At 40.0% G+C, this 20422-nt stretch overlaps 1 protein-coding gene across 2 annotated transcripts in view; it reads left to right on the top strand.

Moving 5' to 3' along the window:
• Nucleotides 1-1887: 1887 nt before the first annotated feature.
• Nucleotides 1888-20422, top strand: part of LOC122212774 (leucine-rich repeat-containing protein 37A2-like) — a 158731-nt gene continuing 140196 nt past the window's right edge. The window contains exons 1-5 of one of the 2 annotated variants that reach the window (XM_042926741.1): nt 1920-2681; nt 3245-3319; nt 11143-11261; nt 13288-13331; nt 16186-16290. In XM_042926741.1, the coding sequence (XP_042782675.1) occupies nt 2557-2681; nt 3245-3319; nt 11143-11261; nt 13288-13331; nt 16186-16290 (468 nt within the window). In that variant the 5' untranslated portion in view covers nt 1920-2556. Of the gene's footprint in view, nt 2682-3244; nt 3320-11142; nt 11262-13287; nt 13332-16185; nt 16291-20422 lie in introns of both variants that reach the window. The other variant, XM_042926742.1, reaches the window with a different exon arrangement.

The raw sequence follows: 20422 nt of genomic DNA on the forward strand, positions 1-20422 counted from the left end.
ATAGATAAACTTTTTTTTTTTTTTTAAAAAGATCATTTTGGCTATTCTCGGTCCCTTGAATTGACATACAGATTTTAGAATTAGCTTGCCAATTTTTGGAAAGAAGTCAGTTGGGGTTTGGATAGGGATTATACTGAAACCACAGTTCAATTTGGGGTATAGTGCCATTTTACCAATATTTTCTTCTGGTCCGTGAACATGGCATATCTTTACACTTATTTCAATCTTCTTTAATTTCTTTCAACAACGTTTTGTGGTTTTTAGTGTGATTCTTGCACTTCTTTGGTTAAATGTTTTCCTAAGTATTTTGTTCTTTTGAGTACTGTTATACATGGAATTGTTTTTCTAATTTTATTTTTGGAATAGTCATTGCTGATGTATAGAAATAAAGCTAATTTTTACATATTGATCTTGTGTCCTGTAACCTTGCTGAACTCATTTATTAGTGCTAAGGTTTTTTTTCTACATTCCCAGGAATATGTCTTGTGGTCTTCTAGTTACCCAGGAAGATGTTGGAGCATTTCAAAGTCCCTATGGACATCTCATTTCTCAGCTTTTTCCTTTTAGGCTTTTTGTTTAGGCTATTTTTTGTCTTGTTATCAATTGCCTCACATAGCTGCCAGATTAAAACATTTATCTATAATTGTTTTCAAAAAATGCCCCTTGGGAAGAGGCTATTTTAGCACTGTGCAGTTCTCAGTGAGGTCAAGGGCAAGGCTTTCAAGTGAAGTTTTTTAGGGACCCCACTAGACAGGTAAAACAATGACAGTTTGTTCCTTGGGAATGAGGCTTTAAGGAACTTGAGCTCCATTCTGTTCCCCTGGGATGTGGGCAATTTTTAAGGCTACCATCACGATGGAGAGCAGAGGTTGAGGACAAGTTAAAACAACAGAGCTCACTGTTCTCATAGAAATTAGTAATTTTTTCTTTAATAAATGCTCTCCGGGTTGCTGCAAGCCCATTGGTTAAAATTTCCAAAGTTCTGAGAAAGTTGATTTTGACCATTTTTGCTAGTTTTTTGTTGTTGTTGTTGCTTTTACGGAAGGATGAATTTTCAGACGTCCTTCCTTTCTCATTTTCACTGATTCACCTGTAACAGGGCTTTAAAATGTCTAAAGTCTCAGGGCACCTGGGTGGCTCAGTTAACTGCCTGACTCTTGATTTCGGCTCAGGTCATGATCTTGCGGTCATGGGATCAAGCCCCATGTCAGGCTCTGCACTGGGCATGGAGCCTGCTTGGGATTCTCTCTCTCTCTCTTCCTCTGCCTCTCCTTCACTCATACTCTTGTACTCTCTCTCTCAAAAAATAGAATACAAAAATAAAAAATGAAATCTCTAAAGTCTCAATGATCACAGGCTAATTAAATACTTAATCATGGGAGATGATTAGAGGAAAGGAATAAAAATAGAAAATGTAATTCTTAGAGAAGCTCTCCCAGATGGAGAGATGAAGTTCAGCAAAGTGTTTCTATATTTAATGCTCTCAAAGTTAAGTTTAAGGTAACGGCTATTTTAAACCCCCTTTTTTTTTCATACAAGTTAAATACAGGCTTTGGAGTCAGAACTGAGTTCAGATTCCAGCTCTGCTTCTTGACTGGCTTGACAAACTGGGACAAATTATACAACCTCTCTGTACTTCAGTTTCCTCACTTGTAAAATGGGGTAATGATGTATCTATCACATAAGGTTATTGTGAGGTTTAAATGTGAAATGCTGATCACAGATGCCCTATGGCTCAATAGTATTGGTTGTGATGATTATCCTTATAATTTTGCAAAAGTACAGTGATGATTCTTGAGCAGAGTCAACCTAAAGGCAGATTTTCTTTTCTTTCTTCCTGTTTCCTTCACTTTATTTTTGCTGTAAAGAACTGAGAAGAAAATCTACTCGGCATTTTGGAATAAAAACTTGTGTCAAGCAGTGACAAAAAGTTATTTATTCAACAAGCCTTCACTAAGTAACTAGTAAATAACAAGCACTCTGTCAGGCACAGGGACAAAAATGACAATAGAGTATGGTCCCTGCCCTCAAGGAGCTGGCAGTCCAGGAGATGGATAAGGAAACGGGATCATATGCCACCTAACAAAGGCTGTCATAGGAGAATACACATGGTGGGGGTATAGCTTTCACCATTTCCTCTTAGATTAATCCCTTTGTCTTTGGCCCCCAAACTGAGGAATTGGTCCTATTTTTGTCTTTAACCGGGTGTTTTAAACTGTGGAATTTTTTACATTTCTAGAGATAAAGGAAAAGCACCTAGAATTACAGAGGACACTAGAAACAGTATTTCCTACAGAGCCTGGGCTTCCTACCAGCATAGTCACTTCTAGGATTTTCAGCCCAAAAAGTTCTTTGGCATATCTTTGCTTTGCTGTCCACGTAAAAAAAAAAAATTTTTTTTTTCCTCTTTCTGTTCTCCACTTTATCGTCCAGAGAGCTGGGTAGTTCCCAAAGGAAGAGTGCTTTACAGAATCTAAGGGTGATTTATAGGCAAAGGCAGAAAATGATTAGTTTTCACCTTCCAGTTCCATACCCCCAAAATGAACATAAACTTTCATGGTAGTCATTACTGGAAATGCAGATAATTTTAATTCCATTGCATTTTTCAGAATTATCAGTCGTAACCCTCTGTCAACTGTTGAAGATTCCTATCTTTTTAAGTTGCCAGCATTAAAATATTTGTAAGTATTGCAACAATCTCATGGCTCATGAGATGATTTCTGATCTTTTTTGTTGTCATCAAAAGATTAAGTATTTTGCGTTTCGGTTAAAAAGTCGTAATTTAAATTTTAACTGGGTTATTGAAATAAGCATTATTAGCAAAGAAAAAACGTATGTGGGCAAGATAGCCTGCAGAGGAAGGAGTAGTATTGAAGAACACATAACAGACATGGGACTTGTAGATGTAGGTAGAAATACCATTTATCTCAAAGTGGAAAGTGGAGTAAGGTGTATATTAAAAGAAAAAAAGACTAATCAAGAGAGGTGGATGCAATTGAGAATGAAAATGAGGATAAGAGTAAAAAGGATTGTACTGTTGAGCACCAAGGTGATTAATTTGATGATGCACATAAAATGTCTTCATTGGGAGCTTTCTGAAATTATTGTCCATAGCAAGAAAACTCTTGAGCTGACTTGACAAAGAAGCCAGAATTGAAGTAATCACATGTTGCTAAGTATCTTTTTAGGTACAGAATTTTTATCCTTGGGTTCAAATCACGCATGTTTGGGCTTTCTCCTTCAGAGACATGGGATCAACACAGGTGTCACTTACAACAGTTGAGAGCATCCTCATGATGACCGTTGAATTGGAAACACTGTAAGTTGATTTTTCTTATGTGTATTTTCACTTAGTTGTTTACTTAGATTTGTTTTATTGTTTTCTTAAGTCAGATTTATTGAGGTATAAAATTTACTCTTTTTAAGCATACAGTTTGATGAGTTTTGACAAACGTGTAGTTATGTAACCACCACCACATTTGAGACGTAGAACGTTTCTGTCACCCCAAAAGGCCCCTATGTGCCTTTGCAGCCAATCCCCTTTTCTCACCACCAGCCCTGGCAACCACCAACCTAATTTTTGTCCCTATAGTTTTGCCTTTTCTACAGTGTCTTATAAATGAAATCATACAAGGGGCACCTGGGTGGCTCAGGCAGTTAAGCGTCCGACTTCAGCTCAGGTCATGATCTCGCGGTCTGTGAGTTCAAGCCCTGCATCGGACTCTGTCCTGACAGCTCAGAGCCTGGAGCCTGCTTCGGATTCTGTGTCTCCCTGTCTCTCTACCCCTTCCCCATTTGCACTCCATCTCTCTCTCTCTCTCTCAAAAATAAATGAACATTAAAAAAAATAAATAAATGAAATCATACAGTATGCAGTCTTCTGTGATTGGTTCCTTTCAGCATAATCCTTTTGAGATTCATCCATGTTTGTTTTTTTTTTAACTTTTTTAACGTTTATTTATTTTTGAGAAACAGAGAGCATAAGCAGGAGAGGGGCAGAGAGAGAGAGAGAGAGACACAGAACCCGAAGCAGGCTCCAGGCTCTGTCAGCACAGAGCCCAATACAGGGCATGAACCTGCGGAACATGAGATCATGGCCTGAGCCAAAGTCGGTCACTTATCTGACTGAGCCACCCAGGCACCCCAGAGACTCATCCATGTTTTTGCACATGTCAGTAGTTCATTTCCTTTTTATTGCCGAGTCGTATTGCAGTTGTGAGGATATACCAGTTTGTTTATGCATTCATCAGTTAATGGGCATTTGAGTTGTTTCTAGCTTTTTGGCCTTTATGAATAAAGTTGCTTAAAACACTTACATGCAGGTCTTCGTGTGAGCATATGTTTTCATTGGGGGAGGGGGGCAGGTGGTAAAATACCTAATGGCAGGATTGCTACATCATATGCTGAGTGTATATTTAACTTTTTAAGAAACTGCTTACCTGTTTTCTAAAGTGGATGTACCATTTTGCATTGCAGCCAGCAGTATATGAGATCTTCTATCTATCCTTTCTTCTAATGTCTTTATCTATTTTTCATAAGGTGAATGTTGGCCTTAAAATTGAGTTGGGAAGTATTCCCCTCTCTTCAATTCTCTAGTACAGTTTGTGCAGAATTGGCATTATTTTTTCCTTAAATGTTTGCTAGAATTCACCAGTGAAGCCATGTGGGCTTGAAGCTTTCTTTGTGAGAAAGTGTTAAACTACAGATTTTATTTTTGTAATAGTGCTACTTAAATTACATACTTTATTTTTTTGAGTAGTTCATGTCTTTCAGGGAATCTATTTCATCTTGAAGTTATTGACATAAAGTATTTTATAATAATCCCTTATTATCCTTTTAGTATCTGTAGAATTGTAGTGATGTCATTCCTCTCATTTTTGATATTGATAATTTGTGTCTTCTCTTGTCTTTTCTTGATAAATCTGGCCAGAAGTTTATCAGTTTTACTTATCTTCTCTAAAAAGTGCCTTTTCATTACAGTGACTTCTCTATTTTTGTTTTCCTTTTCAGAAATTTCTGCTTTGATCTTTATCATTCCATTTTCTCTCCTTACTCAGTGATGAATTTCCTTTTCTTTTTCTAGTTTCTTAAAAGTGGACACTGGGGAAGATGAATACTATATGAGCAACATCCCACATGTTGACATGTTGTGTTTTCAGTTTCAGTTGGTACAAAATAGTTTCTAATATCCATTTTGACTTATTTGACCAATAGGGTTACTTAGGAGTGTGTTGGTTAGTTTCTAAATATTTGGAGATTTTACAGATCTGTTAATTTGTTATTTAATTCCATTGTGGTCACAGAACAATATGTTGGATGACTGAAATCCTTTTAAATTTATTGAGGCTTGTTTTATAGCCAATGAATTCTGGTGATAGATGAGAATATGGCCTATTTTGATAAATATTATGTGTCCACTTGAAAGAAAATATGTAGTCTGCTGATTTGGTGTGGAGTATTCTATAAATGTCAACTAGGTCAAGTAGGTTGGTAGTATTTTTCAAGTCTGATGTATCATTACTCATTTTCTATATATTTTTTCTGTCAATTATTGAGAGAGGGATATTGAAATCTCCAACTATAATTGAGTGCTTATGTGTCTCTCTTTCCTATTCTCCTTAATATATTTGGAAGTTCTATTATCAGATACATAAATTTTTAAGTTATGTCTTTTCTAATAGTTGACATTTCTATCACAATGGAATAACCTCATTTATCCCTGGTAATATCTTTGCTTTGAAATTGACTTTGTCCTATAGTAAATATAGCCACTCAAGGTTTCGTTTGATTAGTGTTAGCAAAGCATAATTTCTTCCATATTTTTAACCTACTTATATCTTTGTATTGAAGATGAATCTTATAGACAGCATATAGTTGGCTTTTGCTTTTTTATCCAGTATGACAACTCTATCTTTTAATTAGGTGATTATACCATTTATATTTAATGTAATTATTTATATGCTTACATTTAAAGCTACTGTCTACTCTTTTCTATGTATCCCATCTGTTCTTTGTTTCTTTTCTTTTTCTTTTTCTTCTTCTTCCTGCTCTTGGGTTGATTTAGTACGTTTTATTATTTTTTGGTGGGGGGATAAATAGTTACAACTCAGGTTTTGTTATTTTAGTAGCTGTTTAATGGTTTGTAGTGTTCATGTTTAACTTATCACAGTCTATCTTCAAATGATATTATATGATTTCATGAATAGTATAAGAACCTTACAATAAATAGTGTACTTCCATTGTTCCCCTCCTGACCTTTGTGCTATTGTTTTCATACATTTTACTTTTAGCACACCATATTATTTTTTTTGTTTAAATAGTCAGTTATCTTTTTTTATTTTTGTATTTTTGAGAGAGACAGAGTGCAAGTGGGGGAGGGGCAGAGAGAGAGGGAGACACAGAATCTGAAGCAGGCTCCAGGCTCTGAGCTGTAGACACAGAGCCTGATGTGGGGCCTGAAATCACAGACTATGAGATCATGACCTGAGCTGAAGTCAGATGCTTAACTGACTGAGCCACCTGGGTGCCCCTCAATTATCTCTTTTATTGAAGTATATATAGATCATGTAATATTAAATTAGTTTCAGGTGTACAACACAGTGATCTTTTATATACATTATGAAATGCTCACAACACAGTGATCAATTATATACATTATGAAATGCTCACCACAATAAGTATATTACAGTATTATTGACTATATTCCCTATGCTGTACTTTTCATCTGGTGACTTATTTATTTTATAACTGCAAGTTGGTACCTCTTAACCCTTTTCACTCATTTTGTCCATATCCCCAGTTTGTTCTCCATATTTACAAGTGTTTTCTCTTTTTTGTTGTTGTTTATTCATTCATTTGGTTTTTTGTTTATTTTTTGTTTATTTTTTACCTTGTTTTATTTTTTATTTTTTAAAATTTGCATCCAAATTAGTTAGCATATAGTGCAACAATGATTTCAGGAGTAGAGTCCTTAGTGCCCCTTACCCATTTAGCCCATCCCCCCTCCCACAACCCCTCCAGTAACCCTCAGTTTGTTTTCCATATTTATGAGTCTCTTCTGTTTTGTCCCCCTCCCTGTTCTTATATTATTTTTGTTTCCCTTCCCTATGTTCATCTGTTTTGTCTCTTAAAGTCCTCATATGAGTGAAGTGATAGGATTTTTGTCTTTCACTGACTAATTTCACTTAGCGTAATACCCTCCAGTTCCATCCATGTAGTTGCAAACGGCAAGATTTCATTCTTTTTGATTGCCAAGTAATACTCCATTGTATATATATACCGCATCTTTCATCCATTCATCCATCAATGGACATTTGGGCTCTTTCCATACTTTGGCTATTGTTGATAGTGCTGCTATAAACATTGGGTGCACATGCCCCTTCAAATCAGCATTTTTGTACCCTTTGGTTAAATGCCTAGTAGTACAATTGCTGGGTTGTAGGGTAGTTCTATTCTTAACTTTTTAAAAACCTCCATACTGTTTTCCAGAGTGGCTACAGCAGTTTGCATTCCCACCAGCAGTGCAGAAGGGTTCCCCTTTCTCCACATCTGTTGTTTCCTGAGTTATTAATTTTAGCCATTCTGACACATGTGAGGTGGTATCTCATTGTGATTTTGATTTGTATTTCCTTGATGATGAGTGATATTGAGCATCTTTTCATGTGTCTGTTAGCCTTCCGGATGTCTTCTTTGAAAAACTGTCTATTCATGTCTTCTGCCCTTTTCTTAACTGGATTATGTATTTGATTTTTTGGGTGTTGAGTCCTTTATATATTTTGGATACTAGCCCTTTATCAGATTATGTCATTTGCAAATATGTTCTCCCATTTCATCAGTTGCCTTTTAATTTTGTTGATTGTTTCCTTTGCTGTACAGCTTTTTATCTTTTTTTAATGGATGTTTGTTTTTGAGAGAGAGAGCACAAGAGTGGGGTAGGGGCAGAGAGTGAGGGAGACAGAGGATCTGAGCAGGCTCCGCACTGTCAACAGAGAGTCGATGCGGAACTCGAACTCACAAACCGTGAGATTATGACCTGAGCTGAAGTCAGAAGCTTAACCGACTGAGACACCCAGGTGCCCCAGAAGGTTTTTATCTTGATGAGGTCCCAATAATTCATTTAAAAAAATGTTTGTTTGTTTGTTTGTTTACGTTTATTTTTGAGAGAGAGAGACAGAGTGCAAGCAGGGGAGGGGCAGAGAGAGAGAGGGAGACACAGCATCTGAAACAGGCTCCAGGCTCCAAGCTGTCAGCACAGAGCCTGACACGGGGCTCAGACTCACGAACTGTAAGATCATGATCTGAGCCAAGTCAGATACTTAACCAACTGAGCCACCCAGGGGCCCCTATTAATTAATTAATTAATTAATTAAGAACATGGACACACACATACATGTATACATGGGGGGGAGCAGAGAGAGAGGGAGAGAGAGAATCTCAAGTGGAGAGAGAATCCTGATGCGGGGTTCAATCCACGACCCTGAGATCACGACCTGAGCCAACACCAAGAGTCAGGCATTCAACCCGCTAAGCCACCCAGGCACTCCTCAGTAGTTCATTTGTACTTTTGTTTCCCTTGCCTCTGGAGACGTGTCTCTAGTAAGAAGTTGCTTTAGCTGAGATCAAAGAGGTTTCTGCCTGTGTTCTCCTCTAGGATTTTGATGGTTTCCCGTCTCACATTTAGGTCTTTCATCCATTTTGAATTTATTTTTGTGTATGGTGTAAAAAAGTGGTTTAGTTTCATTCTTCTGCACGTTACGGTCCAGTTTTCCCAACACCATTTATTGCGAAGACTATCTTTTTTCCATTGGATATTCTGCTTTATCGAAGATTAGTTGACCATATATTTGTGGCTCCATTTCTCGGTTCTCTATTCTATTCTATTGATCTATGTGTCTGTTTTTGTGCAGTACCACACTGTCTTGATGATTCCAGCTTTGTAATACAGTTTGAAGTCCAGAATCATGATGCCTCCAGCTTTGTTTGTTTGTTTTTTCCCAACATTATAATTCGGGGTCTTTTCTTGTTCCATACAACTTTTAGAATTGTTTGTTCTCGCTCTGTGAAAAATACTGGTGTTTGATAGGGATTGAATTGAATGTGTAGTTTGCTTTGAGTAGTATAGACATTTTAACAATATTTGTTCTTCCAATCCTTGAGCATGGGATGTTTTTCCATTTCTTTCTGTCTTCTTCAATTTATTTTCATAAGCGTTCTATTGTTTTCAGCATACAGATCTTTTACCTCTTTGATTAGGTTTATTCCTAGGTATCTTATGGTTTTTGGTGTTTGTTTTTTTTTTTAATTTTAGAGACAGAGTGTACAAGTTGGGGAGAGGGGCAGAGGAGAGAGAGAGAGAGAGAGAGAGAGAGAGAGAGAATATCTTAAGAGAATCTTAATCTAATCCATGCTGAGCGTGGAGCCTGACACAGGGCTCGATCTCACGACCCTGAGATCCTGAGCCGAAATCAAGAGTAGGATGCTTCATTGACTTAGCCCATCCAGGCACCCCTTGTTTGTTTGCTTTTTTCTGAGATTCTACATATAAGTGAAATCATATAGTGAAATGATATACATACATATAGTGAAGTGAAATCATAACCTATATAGTTACCAGTTCTAATGTTCTTCATTCCTTTGTGTGGATCCACATTTCCGTCTGCTATCCTTTTCCTTCTGCTTAAAAATACTTTCTTTAGGGGCACCTGGGTGGCTCAGTCAGTTAAGCATCCAACTCTTGATTTTGGCTCAGGTCATAATCTCACAGTTTGTGAGCTCAAGTCCCGCGTTGGGCTTTGCTTGGGATTCTCTGTCTCCTCAGTGCTCTTTCCCCCTTGCACACGCATACTGCACGTGCCCTCTCTCTCTGTCTCTCAAATAAACATTTAAAAAAATACTTCCTTTGGCATTTCTACAGTGTAAGCCTGCTAATGATGAATTCTTCCAGCTCTTGTATGTCTCAGATAGTCTATCTTGCTTTTATTTTTGAAAGATTTGGGTATAGAATTCTAGCTTGATGGCTATTTGGTCCCCCTCTCCTTTTCACTGCCTGAAAGATGTTGCCCCACCGAGTTCTGGCTTACATTATTTCCAACAAGAAATATGTTGTCATTGTTATATCTTTGTTGCTCTGTGTGTCATGTGTGGTTTTGTTCCTTTGGCTGCTTTTAAGATTTGCTCTTTATCACTGGCTTTGACCAGTTTGATTATCATGTGCCGTGGTGTAGTTTTATCCGTGTTTAATGGATTAAACTAAACATGTAGTTTAATCCATGTTGTGCTCAGATTTCATTGACCTTGCTGGATTTGTGAGTTTATAGGGTTTACTTATTTGGAAATGTGGGGGCTATTAGTTTTTCAAATTTTTTTTATATCTCCTCTCCTTCGTGGACTCTAAGTATACATATATTAGGCCACTTGAAGTTGTTGCACAATTCATTGAGTTAAGGAGAGGCATGGGGTTTTTTCCATATATGAAATACTGTTATAATAACTTTTTTAAATGTCCTTGTCTGCTAATTGTAGCATTTGTGTAGATTATGGATTAGTTTTTGATTGATTGCTTTTTAAAAAAAAAAATTAACATTTATTTATTTTTAAGACACAGAGAGTGATCAGGGAAGGGGTAGAGAGAGAGGAAGTTAAATCTGAAGCAGGTTCCAGGCTCCGAGCTCTCAGCACAGAGCCTGATGTGGGGCTCAAACCCATGAACCACGAGATTATGACCTGAGCCAAAGTTGATTGCTTTTTATCCTCAGTATGGGCCATATTTCAGATTTATTCAAACTCTTAGAAGTCTACCCTCTTTCTGTGTGCTCTCAACCCGAAGTGAGACTTTTGGCTTGGAAGGAGTTACCTGTGTATTAAACTACTGATCAGTGTCACCCAGTTCTAATCTCTATCTCATTCTAAGGGTACCATACCCCATGTCATCCTTACCTTTCCGTTGGGCACCTCTGTCCTTCTATCTGTGTATTTATAATATTCAAGAGCAGCAGTTGGCCAACTGGTCCCTACCCAACCATCCAGGCCATGTGCCTCAAGAATTCCTTTTTGCACAGCCCTGTGATGACTTTGGCCCGCCTCTTCTACCTACTCGAGTAACTCCTTTGCCACTAATTTAATTGTCTGTGTTTCCATTTATAGGATTTTACCTAGCCGTATGGCCTGCTGTCTCTGCCAATTTAAAAATACTATTGAGGTTGTCTGTAAGACCGTCAAGCTACATTGTGACAGTGCATGTCTGACAAATGGCACACGTTGTGGTAAGTCCTAATTGCCTGATGATAAATTTGTAAATTTTTATTTTATTTGTGGTTTAACTTTTATTTTTAATCAACAATGATAATTTTTTTTAATGTTTATTCATTTTTGAGAGAGAGAGCATTCACGTGCGTGAGCTGGGAGGGGGCAGAGAGTGAGTGAGGGGGACAGAGAATCCGAAGCAAGCTCTACACTGACAGCAGCAAGCCCCATGCGGGGCTGAACTGTGATATCATGACCTGAGCCAAAGGGATGCTTAACTGACTGGGCCACCCAGGCACCCTAACAATGGTAAATTTTTAAACTAATGATGTCATTGCATTATTTTTACTCATTCAGAGTTCAGATCCCTAAATTTCTAAGAACTATTCCTTTGTTAAAAGTCAGATTCTCAGTTACATTATTAAGTCAACTACCCCCAAATGAAAACCTGTTCACATAGTGCATCACAGCTTATAAGCTGATTTTACGTGCGTTAGGTCTCAGGTGCCCTTTGTCTTATAGGACAGGTGGAGATACCTTTTTGTTTATTTTGTTGTTTTTATAAGTGTGTAAGAGTACAAGTGATGCTGATTTCTGAAAAAGTTTTATTTGGAGCCTCTGTGTTTCTGTGCCCTAACCAGAAGCTGCTACCCAACCGTTCTAACGGATGAGAGGGCTCTTCTATCCTTGGGCTGTCCAACTCTTGTTCTGAATCTTAAGCTTTTCTATCCAAAACACGGGTGCTTTTAGGTATTTTTCTGTTCTTAGGTTTTATTGGCACTAACTTGGTGACTTCCAAAATGTGCTTTTGCACCTGGATAGCTTGAATATGGGTCCCTGTCAATGGTCTAGGGCACAGCATAAATTACACGTTGCTACTTCTATAAGTGGTGTTGCTTATTTTCCAAAACAGTGTTTTACCAATTATCTTACTCCCGTCTCCCTTAGAGGTGGGCAGAATAGGCATTTTTTTTTTTATCTCCTTTGACAGGCGAGGAAAAATGAGATCAGAGGTGCCTTAGCCTAGCACTCGAGTCTCCTCTCCCGTTTTGGGCGCTCCGCCAGCCCGCTGCTCCTCCTCTCTCGTGACCTTTATCACCTCCTCCTCCGACTCTCACCAGCACCACTAAAAATACTTTTAATTCTTCTGGAAAAACCCAGCTGCACAGTGCTGTTCAGTGTACACAAGCTGTACGCTTGACCTTCATGTAGTTGGAAGCTCTGGATGGTTCTCTCAGTAAAGCTAGAAATCTGGAAATGAAAGGAAATGAAAGCAAAGTAGGCATTTGACCAAAGTTTCTTTATCCCTTCTGCATTTTAAAACCTCAAGTATCATTCCGTTGATTTTTTTGAACGCCCCACAGTGGCATCTCTCTCATAGCTGGAAAATCTCTTAACCTATACCCCACATCTCTGCCCAAATTTAAGCAAAGAACCAGGGTGGACTTAGCGGGTCTTGTGTTTAGTTTTTTCTGTCTAGAGCTTATGTTACGGGAGGTGCGATATATGGGAGCAGGGACCAAGCAAAAGAATTGGTGGGTGGGCGGAGAGGGCGTGTCCAGATGAGGACCTGCTGGTGACGGGTGTTGTCCCGGGCATATGTGATGGTAGCAAGAACTCAAGCCCACTGAAGACGTAGAAGGAGGAAGACTCGCGCTCCCTCTGCCCCCGAAGCAGGACAGGGTGGGGTATGTGAATGCCAGGAGTCGCACTAGAGCTGCACACAGTTTAGCCGAGTATCTTCCGGCCTTGGCTTTTCTTGAGGCCTGGGCAATCGGCCCTTAGGGACCAATGGAATAACTCTAAATATACTTATTCACACTGTGGAATGTTCTGAGGAAATAGCTACTTTTTCAAAACACATCTTTTTGTCCTTTTGTTGTTGCCAATCGTGGGTCCAAGTTTGAGTTCGTCTCCTCTCTAAATGGCGCTCGAGTATTTGCTGATTCTTAATTTGCTTGACTGGGACGTATGACTGTGCATTGACAAAGAGCTGTGCTGTCAGTCTTTCATTATCAAAACTCATCTCTTCTTCTTCTTCGACAGATCAGGAAGTATACCTAAGGAAGGCAGAAGGATCATTCATGAAGGTATTGACAGCTCGAAAGAAGAGCGCCAGCACGGAGCTGACTATTGAGCCAGAGAAGGCGTCCTCAGACATAGATCGTGTCAGTTTGTCAGCCTTTATGAATGAGCAGCTAGACTTCAATGACGAAAGTGATGTCATTAGTGCACTGAATTACATATTGCCTTATTTCTCGGAGGGCAATCTAGAAGACGTAGAATCGACGCTGTTACCGTTCATTAAACTTCTGTTTTCAAATGTGCAAGAGGGAGACAAGCCCGTGGGTCACTCGATGAACGACACAGGGGACCCTTCTCTTAAACCTGGATCCAACAATTCAACTTACAAGGATAAACTGAGAAAACTCTACTTTCTGGAAAATTTGTTAGATGCAGAAATTCAGGAAAAAATTGATGACGTGAAAAAGAAAGAAAAAATGGCCATGCTTATACATTCCAGCCTTTTAGGTCCCAAGTTTAAACGTCAAATCTTTCCAAAGAAATTGGAAACTGCCCAACCGCAGGAGAAGAGCCTAGACGAGGTTGAGAGTGTGGGGAAAAAGTTCCTGAGAGTGAACAAGGTCATCAAGGGCCCAAAGGGCATACGGAAAAGGCACTTAAAAGAACTGAGACGTCAGAACATCCAGAGGAAACAGAGCGCCCAGCCATCTGTGGAGAACATGGCCAAGGAAAGAAGGCTCAGGACACCATCCCCAGGGGAGCTTCCCGTGGCGCACAGGCCCAGCAAATCAGTGGGAAGCTCCTTCAATACAGAGCCTTCGTTCATAGATGAGCACAAGGCAGCGGTCTCTTCTCTCATGAAGCAATACTTTTTGGACAGGCCTTCTGCCACCCCCGCTCCCAAGGAAAGAAGGCTCAGGACACCATCCCCAGGGGAGCTTCCCGTGGCGCACAGGCCCAGCAAATCAGTGGGAAGCTCCTTCAATACAGAGCCTTCGTTCATAGATGAGCACAAGGCAGCGGTCTCTTCTCTCATGAAGCAATACTTTTTGGACAGGCCTTCTGCCACCCCCGCTCCCAAGGAAAGAAGGCTCAGGACACCATCCCCAGGGGAGCTTCCCGTGGCGCACAGGCCCAGCAAATCAGTGGGAAGCTCCTTCAATACAGAGCCTTCGTTCATAGATGAGCACAAGGCAGCGGTCTCTTCTCTCATGAAGCAATACTTTTTGGACAGGCCTTCTGCCACCCCCGCTCCCAAGGAAAGAAGGCTCAGGACACCATCCCCAGGGGAGCTTCCCGTGGCGCACAGGCCCAGCAAATCAGTGGGAAGCTCCTTCAATACAGAGCCTTCGTTCATAGATGAGCACAAGGCAGCGGTCTCTTCTCTCATGAAGCAATACTTTTTGGACAGGCCTTCTGCCACCCCCGCTCCCAAGGAAAGAAGGCTCAGGACACCATCCCCAGGGGAGCTTCCCGTGGCGCACAGGCCCAGCAAATCAGTGGGAAGCTCCTTCAATACAGAGCCTTCGTTCGTAGATGAGCACAAGGCAGCGGTCTCTTCTTTCCTGAAGCAATACTCTTTGGGCAGGCCTTCTGCCACCCCCGCTCCAAAATCCCCACCTGACGTGAAAAAAGAATCAAAAGACTTAACGTACACCATTTTTGTTTTAGAAGATGCAAATGCTAGAGTTAGAAATATGAAGGCTTTCAGACCAGCCTCACTCCCCAGAAAGACACACCGCTTTCATAAAAGTCGCTCCCGTGTGGTCCACAGAACACCCAAGGCCAAACTGAATCGAAAGTCCAGAAAGGAAAGTTCACTCAGTAATAGACAGCTGCTTGCAAAGAGGCCTCCATCCTCTGCAGTCAGGAGCCTCATAAATTCCCCTTCACGAGAGGATTTTTCATCTCCGGGAGAACTGAGTCCTCAGAAAAATCCTTTTCCAGAATTATTTGCTCCTTCAGGAACTTACAGAGAAAACACTACTGTAGAGAACACTACTGCTCAAAATGTTTCTGAAGAAAATATTTCTACAGGAAACACTACTATGCCAGAACAAACCCTCCCTGAATTCACAGACCGTAAGAATCTTTCCACTGCTAATTCTACTGTTACTGCAGACAACTCTATGCCGACCGTTAAACAAACCAATGATACACAACGGGAATACCACAATGCGGGCACTGGCTTGCCCCCAAAAGCCACAGGCTTCACTGTGTCAAAGCTCTCGTCCTCGGGTGATCTGTTTGAAATTCAGTTAAACCAGCAGCTACAGTCCCTCATCCCCAGCAATGATGTGAGAAGGCTCATTTCTCATGTTATCCGGACTTTGAAAATGGACTGCTCTGAGACCCAGGTGCAGCTGGCCTGTGCCAAGCTCATCTCCAGAACAGGCCTCCTGATGAAGCTTCTCAGCGAGCAGCAAGAAGTAAAGGTGTCCAAGGCAGAGTGGGATACGGACCTATGGAAAAATGAGAATTATATCAATGAGAGCACAGAAGTCCAGAGTGAACAGAGAGAGCAGGAGTCAAGGGAGGTGAGGATAAATCCCCAAATGTGGGGTCTCGACATTTAGGTGGTTTAGGACATGGACCCAAGCACAAGGACCGGGGGCTCCTAGTCCGGGTCTTGTCTTGGCCACATAATTTTGGCTAAGGCAGTGATCTGCCACTTTGCTCATTTAGGAAACAGTGCCGCTGTTCCCAGAGGAGACAAAAAGAGGACCTAACATACAAGATACATCAAGTCTTGAAGAAAATGCTAATGATTAAGATTACATATCACATTAGATTTGGTATATTCCTTAAGAACCTATAAGCGATTCATCGGAAAGAATGGGGTTTTAGAGTCGTTAAAGAATAGTTAACTTTCATCCTATCTCTGTTTTCTAAAAAAATTGTTCTTTCCCTTTTTTTTAGCTCACAAAAGAAGTTCCAGGCTATGGCTATAACAACAAACTCATCTTGGCAATATCTGTGACTGTAGTAGTGATGATTTTGATCATAGTGTTCTGTCTCATTGAGGTAAGGACAACAATTAATTCCGATTCCCAGACTATATTCCTTCTTTACAGTAGATTCAGAACCCACAAACTGAAAATCAAAGCCACTTTCCCACCTATCACGACGTGATATCCCTCTTCAGTCTGGAGGACTGAGATATGCTTTGTCCTTTTATTGCAAAGTATATTCCAGGGATTTTAAAAGGAACCCCACTGCCGGGAGACATCTGTGGATTGTAACCAAGATAACAAGCCATTAGCTTGTTCTGAGACATTAGGTCTAAGAAGGCCACAGTTGACATGATAGTAAAATTTCTTCAACTCAAAAAAATGATGTCGATTCGATGCACTCACCAGTCATCCTCCTACTACCACTGATTTCTTTCCTCGTTGGCTAAAATGATGAGAGAGAAATAGTCTTCACCCTCATGGAGCTATCAGTCATCTTGGAAGAAAGGGCATGGCTTAGAGATAAAAGTGTCATCTTGTTGATTAATTAGATGTGCCTACAGCTCTCTCCTCCACTTCGCAAGGCATTGTGTAAACAGGTTCAGTTAAAACCCTGCAGCTAAAATCCTGCATCAGGCTACTCAGAGCGTGTCATAATTACAGTTGCCTATTCCTGGAGCTTGCCTGTTTACCTTTTATTCAATTATGTATGAATTGAATATATATTCAATATATTTATTCAAATATACATATGCTTATTATATATCTATATCTATATCTATCTATCTATATATATCTATATCTATATCTATATCTATATTGCCATCTGTCATGGCAACCCTCCATTTCAGCCAAAGCAGCCCCTCACCATCCCCTAGTCAGACCATGCCCATTCCTACTTTTGTTGGTGACTTTGCCCACTTGAAATTCCTTTATTTCACTCTGCTGGTGGAAGTCCCGTGAGCCTTCAAAAGCCAACTCGAGTTCATCTTTCTTCACAAAGCCTTCCCCGAATACTGTAATACTCCTGGACCTAGTCCTTCTGTGAGATTGTCACCATTTCTTAGGGTCTGCAGTGACGCATTCCCCTCCCCTGATAACAAAAATATGCTAAACAGTTTGTTAAAAGGCAGCTCCTCAAGAGAGAAATATCAGGGTCATGGATCAGAGCAGAGATATGTAAGGCTTCCTGGTCTATCAGACTTGAGTAAAACCTGACTGGATGTATTAACTGCTAAGGAGAAACATGTCTGTCTTCTGGAGGGTTGGTCAGTAGTAAAAGCATAGAAATGGTGAGGAAGAGACCAACATGGGCAGTGCCCACCTAGCCTTGCCTAAGAGTAGAGATGGCACCTCAGGCAGCAGATGAGAGTCAGGCCCACCAGCCGGGCTGTGCCCGCGGGGCAGATGGATGGATCTAGCTACCTCCGTCCTTTCCATGAAACACTGGATTCAGCTAATTACTTTTCTTCCACTTCTCTTCTCACCAAATAGCCTTCTGATTATACTTCAGTGTGCCACAGAGGCCTGTCTCCACAGGAGACAGGAGTCCCAATCATGTGGACACAGATGCCCTATCTGTGGAATGGGTGGAATGGATGTTTTCCTTATTGTCAAGTCATGACCTGACATTCTGATTTTGATCAATCCTGTGACATTGGTAAGGTGATATTGCCTCCATGCAGAAAGAAGTGCGTTCTCTCTTGATGAGATCAGAGTCTGATTTCTCAGCCTAAGAGCCTAGGAACTAGCGTGGGGTCAACTTACCATGACCTCTGGGAAGAGAAATCATTGGCCATTGTCCAGTCAGTACTCTGCATCTTGAGGTGGCCTGCAGCCTTTTGCTTTTGGGAAGTTCTATAAACTCCTATTGCTGTTTTAAATTCCTATGTGGTTTAACCTTGTGTTTATATTTTTTTTATGTGGTTTCATTATTTCCTCTCCCTACTTAGATGATACACTTTTTGAGGTCAGAGACCATGCAGTTTTTTTCCTGTAGTGGACAATAATGATGTTCAAAGGAAGAGATGAGGCATTGTGTCAATTTCACAATGAGGAATAATGCAACGTAATATTTATGTGAAGTAGCCTACAGAGTCCAGCAATAGACAGATCCGTGGGTGACTAGGACTTTTAAAATGTTACCTTTTAGAGGCGCCTGGGTGGCTCAGTTGGTTAAGCGTCCTACTTTGGCTCAGGTCATAATTTCATGGTTCAGGAGTTCGAGCCCTGTGTTGGGCTCTGTGCTGACAGCTCAGAACCTGGAGCCTGCTCTGGATTCTGTGTGTGTGTCTCTCTCTCTTTGCCCCTCTCTCACTCTTACTCTCTCTCTCTGTCGCTCTCAAAAATAAATAAATAAACATTGAAATGTTACCTTTTAGTATTCAAATCAGTGGAAGAAAATAAATAAATGGTAATAGAACAACTGCTTAATTATTTGGGAGGAAAATAACAACAGATCCCTATTTCTCACCTTAAAAAAACATATTTCAGTACATGTAAAAAAAGAGAAACAGGAACCCATCAAAGTGCTAGAAGAAAACAGAATCAATACTTTTATAATCTTGTGGTGAGAAAAAGCTTTGTGACCTGATACCACATGCAGAAACATTTGATAGATTTGATCGTCTTGTCTGATTTCTGCTTGGAATAAACCAGACATCTGATTTAATCCCCACAGTCCTGTGAGGATGATATCACCATCCTTCTTTCCTACATAGAAGGGGATCAGCTTAAGGCCCCTGTGGCAAAACCCAAAGCAGAACCCAGCTGTGCCTGCAGTCAGCCTGTGCTCCTATCCCACTGTTCCGTCTCCTTCACGATAAAAACACTGACAAATATTTGAAACATTGAAATTCAGTGAAAGCCCTTGAAAGGATTAATATATTTCATATGAAGAGAGTTTTATAAATCAACAGGAAGAGGACAAACAATCCAGGGGATCAAGGGGGCAAGGACTACGATGAACAGGGGGTGTGGACAGTCCGTCACCATATCTGCCTCATGGCTTATGGGACATGGGCCTCGTTAACAAGGCCTTTTCGCCTCATGGTATAAAAATAGTCTCTGATATTTTCTTCTGTACTCTTATAATATTTGTTGTGATTTATTTATTTTTAATCTGTATGGAATCTGTCTGGTGTTTTGGTACGGTCGAGGTAGGGGATCTAACTTTTTTCCCTTGCATAAAGATCCAGTTACTTTAAAATCTTTTATTGAATGGTTCATTCTTTCTTCATGGATCCAAAATACTAGTGTTATCTGGACTCTATTCTATCAACCTGGTTTTCTTTTCCTGTATCAGTATCACGCTACATACTTAACTGCAGTTGCTCTGTAAGAACGTATTTTAACGTCTGCTCTGTGATCTTCTTCTTCATCCATTTTGTAGCTATGCTTGCACATTTTCTCTACCAAATGTCAGCTGGCCAGTTTTTGTTTGAAAAACTGTCTTGGGATTTGAATGGGATTGCCCCGAATTTGTAGGTTAATTTGAAGGGAACTGACATCTTTACACTATTCTCGGAAAATAGTGTCTCACATCACGTATTCGTTTCTTCTTAATGTCCTTCAGAAGAGCTTTAGTGTTTTCATCTCATAGGTCTTACCCATTCTTTGCTAAGTTTATTCCTAGGTACTTTATGCCTTTTTATTGATAATTGTAAATGGGATAATTCTTCCGTCTTTTGATTAATTATTTATGGAACATAGGAAAGTCATTGAGGTTTACATGTTGATCTCTTGATTTTATATATATCTAGCCATCTTGCTGAATTCTCATGTTTCTTCCAACAAAATTTTAGTTGATTCTCTTGGGCCTTTTAGTTTGTCTGTAATTTCATATGCAAATATGTCTTAGTTCTTCCTTTCCACGACTCCATTTTTCCCCAGTGCATCAGTTAGGACCTCCTCAACACCAATGAATAGCAGCAGTGATAACAGACATCCTACTCTTGTCCTTGATTTTAAAACAGTGCTGCTGTTTAGGTTTCTGGTAGACACTTTTCTTTTCCTCCTCCCAAGAATTTTTATTAGGAATTACCTGTTGAATGTTATCTGAGGCAGTCAGTAAAATGTATTACCAGCTGCACGCGAGTTAGGTGTTATTGAAGAGTCAAAGGACTATTCAACAAATTCCTGTCCTAGGAAAAGTTATCATCTCACTGGGTAGATAAGACCTAAAATGCAAAGGAATGAATAAAGAT

Source organism: Panthera leo, assembly GCF_018350215.1.
Source record: "Panthera leo isolate Ple1 chromosome E1 unlocalized genomic scaffold, P.leo_Ple1_pat1.1 chrE1_random_Un_scaffold_50, whole genome shotgun sequence".
NCBI lineage: Eukaryota > Metazoa > Chordata > Mammalia > Carnivora > Felidae > Panthera > Panthera leo.